The sequence below is a fragment of the Homalodisca vitripennis genome, chromosome 4 (genome assembly GCF_021130785.1).
Source record: "Homalodisca vitripennis isolate AUS2020 chromosome 4, UT_GWSS_2.1, whole genome shotgun sequence".
NCBI classification, from domain to species: Eukaryota; Metazoa; Arthropoda; class Insecta; order Hemiptera; family Cicadellidae; genus Homalodisca; species Homalodisca vitripennis.
The window spans coordinates 79036274-79044642 of record NC_060210.1 but is presented as its reverse complement, the minus strand read 5'-3'; the positions used below and the strand labels follow the sequence as shown (position 1 = coordinate 79044642).

Below are 8369 nucleotides of genomic sequence, written 5' to 3'. Positions count from 1 at the left end.
AATTTTTTTTATTGCTATGCATACTCTTTAGGGGGTCTAAAAATACCCTGTAGGCTAAACTCAATCAACTTGCTTTCAGGTCGCGTTTATTCTTACTACATATATATTGGTTTTGTAGTCTATGGTTGTATAAAGAGTAAACTATCTTCATTAATTTCTTCACCAGATGTTCGACATGGTGGTCCCATATTAAGCGTTGATCAATAAAACCTAAATGTAACCGAGCGATCCTACAAGAATATGTGCTTGCATATTTTTTATATATGTCTATGAAAGTAAAGTTTGAATCGATACGGTAATATTCATTTTGGTTAAGTACAGTAAAAAAGGCTTTGGATTGTGTTGTGTTTGTCAATAACTTATCAATTAACCATGCAGAAATCATCTCTAGGTCGCATCGCACTTAGTTTTTATTGACAGGTTTAATTCAGTAACAATAGAAAACGTTGTCACAAAACATATGGTACTTAGTTTACAACGCATTTTAATAGTAACAGTGTATATACAAAAATATTCAATGTTATTGTGGAGTGAAAGATCGGTGACATGACTTGATTTCAGCGCTGCAGAATCCTCCCTAGCTCACCAGATGTTCTAGTTTCCTGCCTATATTTGTGGCGCCAATTTCAAATTCTATAATACGATATCGATCCCCCCAACAAGTAAATATCATATATTGAAGAAAAATAACAAATTATGGTATTTTTATAGTATTCTTATAGTTGACATGAAAAACTATACACAATAATAAAACATCTTATATCTCAAAAGAATGAATCATACATCGATATTAACCCTAGAACTCTACCGTGTTTTGATATACCTTTGTTACTACCGATACGTAAGTTTTACGTAGCACATTTATTTTTGTTTTTTTTAGGTTATGTAAAGGTTTATTTTCATGCCTGTGTATTGTGTTTGTGTATTTTCTTGCCTATGTACTTACTTAAGGTGATGATGCGTGTGTTTAAGCGTGTGTGCGGGTGTGTAATGCGTGCATGTGTGATACATGGTGTTTTCCTAATCTTATCTTCACATCTACAATGCCATAGAAATTCATCCTTTCCAAAAAGCCTACAAATTGTCTACTAACTCCAAGACTTTTATTTACAAAAAACCTAAGTTACTTATTTTACTATACACACTTATACATAAAATATACGTATTTTGTTTATCCAGCAATACTACCGCTACGTAAAATTGACGCACGGCCTAAATTATAATCAATATTGAGATAAGAAAAAGAACTACGCACACCCTTACACTTCGGAGGACGAAAAAATACACATTTTTACATGAATAAGTTATTATTTAACCCTAGTTACAACCAGGAATTCAAAGGACGGAAAACTAATGTTTGCAACAGTTTAAACTGGAAAGCATTAGTTTCTGCAGAAATGCACATGTAACAAAGTTATGATTAATGGGTCAGTAGTAAAGTTCACAGTAGTCTCTTAAATGTGTTTTATTTAAAAACATATAAATTAATATAACACAGACAAACAGACATAAAATGTGTGACAGTAAGGAATACAACAAATCAGAAAATGAATATAAATATCACGTCAGAATAAAACTAAAAGGAGGGTACACCGTAGACAGCGTGAGGTGCTGACGGGGGTGGTGGTGGAGGGGGAGGGGGAGGTGGTGGTGGTGGGGGAGGAGGAGGTGGAGGTGGTGGGGGAGGAGGAGGTGGAGGTGGAGGTGGTGCAAAGGCAGGTGGTGGAGGAGCATAAGGTGCTGATGGTGGTGGTGGTGGAGGTGGTGGCGGAGGTGGCGGGGGTGGTGGTGGGGGAGGTGGGGGTGCGAAAGCAGGTGGGGGAGGTGCATACGGTGCTGATGGTGGTGGTGGCGGTGGCGGTGGTGGTGGAGGAGGAGGTGGTGGTGGGGGTGGAGGAGGAGGTGGTGGTGGTGGAGGAGGCGGTGGTGGTGGTGGGGGAGGAGGCGGTGGCGCGTAGACAGGTACAGGCGGAGCATATGGAGCTATAGGTACTGGAGCAAAAACTGGAGGAGGTGGTGCGTATACGATCACAGGGGGAGCGTAGGGCGCTGGGGGAGGTGGGGGTGGTGGAGGAGGTGGTGGAGGAGGTGGTGGTGGTGGCGGCGGCGGAGCGTATACCGGTACTGGAGGGGCATATGGTGCCGGTGCCGGTGGTGGAGGTGGTGGGGGCGGTGGTGGTGGGGGAGGAGGTGGGGGCGGAGGTGGCGGTGGCGGAGGTGGTGGTGGCGGCGGAGCGTATACTGGTACTGGTGGGGCATAGGGTGCCGATGGAGGAGGTGGTGGTGGTGGTGGTGGCGGCGGCGGCGGCGGAGGCGGTGGTGGTGGAGGCGGAGGTGGTGGAGGTGGCGGCGGTGGAGCGTATACCGGTACTGGTGGAGCGTACGGTGCCGATGGTGGTGGTGGTGGCGGTGGAGGCGGTGGTGGTGGAGGCGGAGGTGGTGGAGGTGGCGGCGGTGGAGCGTATACCGGTACTGGTGGAGCGTACGGTGCCGATGGTGGCGGAGGTGGTGGTGGCGGCGGCGGCGGAGGGGGTGGTGGTGGTGGTGGTGGTGGCGGCGGTGGAGGAGGTGGAGCAAATTCTACTGGTAATTTTCCTGGTTCTCCATATACTTCTGCAGGCGCAAAAGCACCATCGGGCCTAGCCCAGGCAACACCTGCCAGGAAAAGGCAGGCTATCTGCAAGATAGAGCCATCCACATTAAAACTAATCATTAAACATTATCCGTACACCTACATTTCTAATGTCTAAGGTTATAACGGCTCACAATCTTTATAGAAGGAAGAATAATTATTTAAAACAAATAAGTTAATTGGAGTCGGCTCATCGATGTTGGTGCCATGAAGAGTGATGTCACTCACTGCTTCTCACACGTTGAAGGTTGTAATTTAGTTTTATTTATTTCTGATTTCCTTATCGAAATTCAACTTTCATTTTTAAATGAATAAGTAGTAATTTGTAATAATTTGACTATAAAGAGGATAAACGTGTTTCAAAAGTAAAAAGTGCTTTAAATAAAGCTCTCAACTGTTAGTTGTCAATATTTGCACATCCGTGTCCAATGTTTATGTTTGGAAACGCTCACCTCCTGAAGCATGTAACACACTGTGTTGTTCTGTAGTTACAAATCGGGCTTTTGTGCGTTAAATCAAAGAATGAAAATTACGCTAAGGAATTCGTGAATAATCCAAAACAGAGACATGTCATTTAGTTATCAACTCAGCTCAGATAAAATCATTAAATATTACGTGCTGTGTCTTGAAATATATACCATAGCTTTTACCCTTTGGACATAACTAGTCGGTAAGAAATAATTCGCTTCTTAACTACGGAAATCAGCAAATATTCATGTGTAGTATTTAATATGAATAATTATCATAACATTGATCAATACTAAACTTTTTAAATTAGCACTATGGACCCACATCAGTTGTACGTAGAATTGCATTATGCTTTCATACCCGATCTTAAGAATTTGCAGAAAACTGCTATTGTATCCACTCATTGCAACATTTACGTATATGTTTCATGCTGCCTTCGCATTATAAATTTCATGTTTAAACGCTTATTGATTGCATTGTTGAATGAATGCACTGTTTTCTTTCTTACATGTGAACAGTTTTATAACTTGAATATAACCTTATTCTTAACCTTAATTAAAAAAACTCAACATTTTTGTAAACCCAGAAGGCCAAAATCCTAACTTTTTTAATAATATTTTGATAAATGTTTCGAAGTGTATTGATTGCAATAATTATAAATTATTGTAATACGTTATAAGAAAAGAAACGATGACTCACCAGAACCCTCATGGCAATGGATGCTGACAGATGACATGTTAACTGAGAGGCCTAGTCAGCTATATACCCCTGACCAAGGTCATGTCTAGGGTACTTTCCTTGTGTTTGTGTCTGCAGACTCAGTAGTGCTTGTGTCGCAACTCCAGCCCCCGCTGTCATCTCCGGCAGCAGACTCTCAGTAACGTATAGCAAATGACTGTTAGTCTAAGCAATCGATGGCACGGTCATTTTTATTAATTGTAAAATACATGACTTTGATGTTCAGGAACAAATAAATAACAGTATCTAATAGAATTTAAACCGAAAATTACGAACAAATAACACAGTTGTACATTTACTGATTCAGTAGAATGATTTGAGATATGTATGCCTCACAGTAATCTATATATTATTTTAGTTACAAAGTACATAAATATTTTCGGTGGATTCCTACCCTATAAATGAATTACTTAAAACTCTGTATCAACCCATAATATAGCTTAATAGAGTTTCAAAACCTGAAAAAACTGTAATGGCACACATATCAAAGTACGTGGTTGTTATGGTTTAGAATAATATTTGGTAACAATTTTAGGTTTTAAAGTTAAGGCTTTTATATGTATTTTTTAATATAGCTTAAGAGCGAGCTGTGCTGATGGTGTCTTGTTTTAGCCCAATAAGAACTATATTAAACTCAAAGCAGTTTTGTTCTCTAATCTTTTGGTCATAGAGTTATGGAATATATCTCATTTGTAACTGCATCTAACATATATACAGTCTCATCTATATAAATAACATACGCGCCCAAAAGCTTTTTATTAGGTACTCTGTAAAAAGCTCAAAATATGTTTATACTTTATCGTTCAAAATCACCAAACTGTACACTAAATCAAGTTTGTAGGTACGTATTGATTATACTTTTAAAATAAGACACCTCCCAAAAACTCTGCAGCTAAATAACATGTTAAAATCTTAAATGGACGGTTTCAGTTAGTTTACAAAGTGATTTATTCAGCTATTTTCTCGTTGCCATCATGGTTCCCATGAGATCAATGTGAATATATTCACTAACGCTCAACCAAAACCCATGGAGCTGTCATCTTACTCAGTGTTGCTAATATATAAACGAAGCCTCATGCAAAATTTCAGTTCGTCTTCGAGATATCGTGCGGCCAGACATACAGTACAAATATAACTTTTTCCAGTCAACCGGGTGTCATGCTTTGCTAAATATCAGCCAACAAGTTAAGGGTACGCCACACCACGTGTCTCGCAACAGACTTCGCTAAGGTTGCATGCAAAATTTCAAAAAAAAAAAAAAAAAAATATTATATATATATGCATATCATTTCAATCTATATCCTAAAAACAGATATACAGGCATACAATTATAAAGAAACGATATTTTTACATCCCCCCGGCAGGCAGAAGAGAGATTGACATTCTGAGTGATACCCATCAATGACGCTAAGCCAAACTCTATGGTTGGTCATGTACCATCAAATAACTCAATTCTCATCTTAAGTATACGTGAAGTTTCATCAAAATTTCAAAGTGTACATGTGAACTCATACTATAGATATTTTGCCACATGATATATTCACATTTTTGTTCAGTAAATTAAGTTTTCTAGCAATGTTAAAAAAAAACGTTCCGGTAAGCTAGCGCGGGTACTACAACGTAAGAGTGCACCTAAGTAAAAAATGTCATCGATTTTTAACATTGAATCCAGTCTATTATACATTTTTGACACCGCGGACAAAAGTGTCACGTGCTCAGATCTGATATTGTTCTTTGTTTATGCAGTTTGTTTACACATTTTTCTCGATTCCATTAAGGTTACCCTTAAGACCAAAGTAATCTATAGTAAAGATATGCACCCCCATCGCACTCAATGTTCCTCATGTTTAAATTAAGCTTCATGCAAGGTATGTCTATAGATGTTTTGAGATATCGTGGATACAGACAGTCAGATTGACAAACAGACAGACATACAGAAATGTAATTTTTTCAACCCCACGACTGACAAAGTTCAGCCAATAATGTTTAGAAGATTTATATGTAAATTTAAAATTGTAAAACGTACTATTTAAAACGGTTTTATTTGAAATTTTTTCAATTTACACTCATTGAGTTCTTTATTTTAAATGTTATTTTTAATATTCACATGAAATACCTCTAATTTAACTTTCCATGAATTGATTTCACAAAATATTACACAATATAAGATTTTGATCAGATCCTTTGACATATCCAGACTTATAATAAGCGCGTCTTTTGTTTATTTACGATGTTATTAACAAATCTCAAACATGAAGTTCTGGTGTCAATAGTTTCCTTTCTATAAAGCCAAGCCGGGTTTTTATGCGAAGAATATATCACCGCATGAGATGCTTAACAAAATGACATGGTAAATTGTGCCTAAAAAGTTCCTTGACAAGTTATAACATTGATTTTAAAGTTTGGTTAAAAAACCCATTCAAGCTATGACCCGAACAGGTTTTATGAAGTTTCACCGTAGACTTTACTTGTGGATAGTTTAACTCTTTCGACAGAGGCCTTCTTAAACAGTGTCGTTGTTCGTCTGTCTGTGGGTTAAACTCTTCATAGAAAGATAATAGAGACTTAAATCAACTGTGTAGGCCTACATAGGTTTCTCTAGATATAAGGAAGACCCTTTGATTTTGAGGTCCAAAGACAATCAGTCAGTCAGGCTGTTCGCCAATGTGTGCAGTAAGTCTCGATAGAAAGGTCCTATAGGGTTGAAATGTTTCCTTACTTACTACAAGTCATAGGTCAAGATCATTGTTAGGGTCATTCGGGGTGGGGGCTTTCTACAGAACTTCTATAAATCTGGTTGTGGTTGGTTGGATTTACACAAAAAGTGAATAGAGTTTTCTATGGGATATACGTAGTTAACACAGGGTGGTTTAATTAGATCTCTCTCTCTCTCTCTCTCTCTCTCTCTCTCTCTCTCTCTCTCTCTCTCTCTCTCTCTCTCTCTCTCTCTCTCTCTCTCTCTCTCCTCTCCTCTCCCCCTCTCCACCTTTCCCTCCCTCTTTGAGCCAGGGGTTATAGCCCCTTCACTGAAACCATTTCTACACAACTACTCTAAGATCCTTGTAAAATGTTCATAAGAATACGAGTTAGGTTTTTATGGAAATGAAAAGTATTAATTTGGAAATATACAGGTTATTCAAATATTTAAAGAAATATTCCTCTAACACTACGGTCTATGTTGTTTCCTTTAGTAAAGTACTTTCCACAGATTTTAACACCTTGTAACTTATATAGATTTAGGAGTTTCCAAAAAAACTGAAGAATTTCAAGCGTTATGAGAAATTGTAGTGTATTGTAAACATCAATGACAATTTAACTTTAACTATATATTACGTCGTCATGGCGAACTCGAACCATTTTGTGTAGCCATATTTACAGTTGCTTCAGGAATAAAACCAGCAGAGCCGTGCAGCTCCAAACCCTAATGTGTACGATTTAATTACCATTTTTCATAAACACCGAAATAATATGTACCTCAAATATGCGTACTTATGTCACAAGATTATCTTAAAGCACCACCAAATACATCATAAGTGTTGTCACCAAGAGAAGGTATGGACTCCGAGTATATTATTCCTCTTCATTGATCTAAACTTTTTTGAGTGCTGCTTGAATGTTTTATAGAGCTTCAGCAATATATCGTGTAATGTTGCGTAGAAATTCGAGTTATTTCAATGGTTATTATGCAAACAGTTTCACTCTCCGTAATAAGGGCTTCGAAACACTGTCCTTTAAACTTAAGAGTCCAGTTATTCTGAAGTGGGCCAGGAAAGGTGACATAAACGTATCTCAGGAGTCGGTAAGGCTATGACGTCCCTTTTATTCAACAGGGAATTTTGTGCGAAGCCGCCGGTTACAGCTAGCCTACTAAAATACTACTACTCATTACTAGAGTCCAGCAAAGTTTAGCCGTGTTTGTTTGATCTATCGATCTAGGGAACTCTTGTAGTGGTATTACCAGAGCGTAAGCTGTGCTCGATTCCGACCGGATTAGACACCTAGTCAGCAACTCGCGAGCAGATTACTTCCTTATAGTGTCCTCTATAGGATGTTGTCTAGTGCGTTCTTGTGAAATTTATTTGCTCATCTCTTTTTGCTATCTATTGGAAAGTTGTATATGAGTCTGTTTGTTTGTGGAAAGAAAGAATTCATTATAATATACAGATCGATCAAGAGTATAAAGAATGTCCTGATCGTGCGTGACCTGAAACATGTGATCAATAATTAAAAACACTACAATTAAAAAACTCATTAGGGCATAATGCTGTGTTTTCCTTTTGTCTGTCTTTAGGTGTTTTATAGTATATAAAACTACGTGAGAATCCTTTCAGAACAGTTTTAAAATATCAATATCGAATCACATGACAAGTGTATGTTTATTAATACCCAATTAATTTGTAAATTATGTGAAATTAATCACAAATCCATTACTACCAAATTTTGCTTTATTTTTCAAGGATTAGCTGAGTTATTGCTGAGTTAGCACTTTTTCAATTTACAAATAAAAATAGAGTTGTAACTAATATTTACC

The 8369-nt window shown here is 38.0% G+C and overlaps 1 protein-coding gene across 1 annotated transcript; it reads right to left on the bottom strand.

Annotated features, from left to right (window-relative positions):
• Positions 1-1450: 1450 nt before the first annotated feature.
• Positions 1451-6748, bottom strand: LOC124359601 (formin-like protein 20). The gene is made up of 2 exons (XM_046812485.1): positions 3800-6748; positions 1451-2677 (listed from the first exon to the last, which is right to left on the bottom strand). Exons 1-2 carry the CDS (start codon positions 3809-3811, stop codon positions 1577-1579), a joined length of 1113 nt encoding a protein of 370 aa, XP_046668441.1. The 5' UTR covers positions 3812-6748; the 3' UTR covers positions 1451-1576.
• Between the last annotated feature and the right edge of the window lie 1621 nt (positions 6749-8369).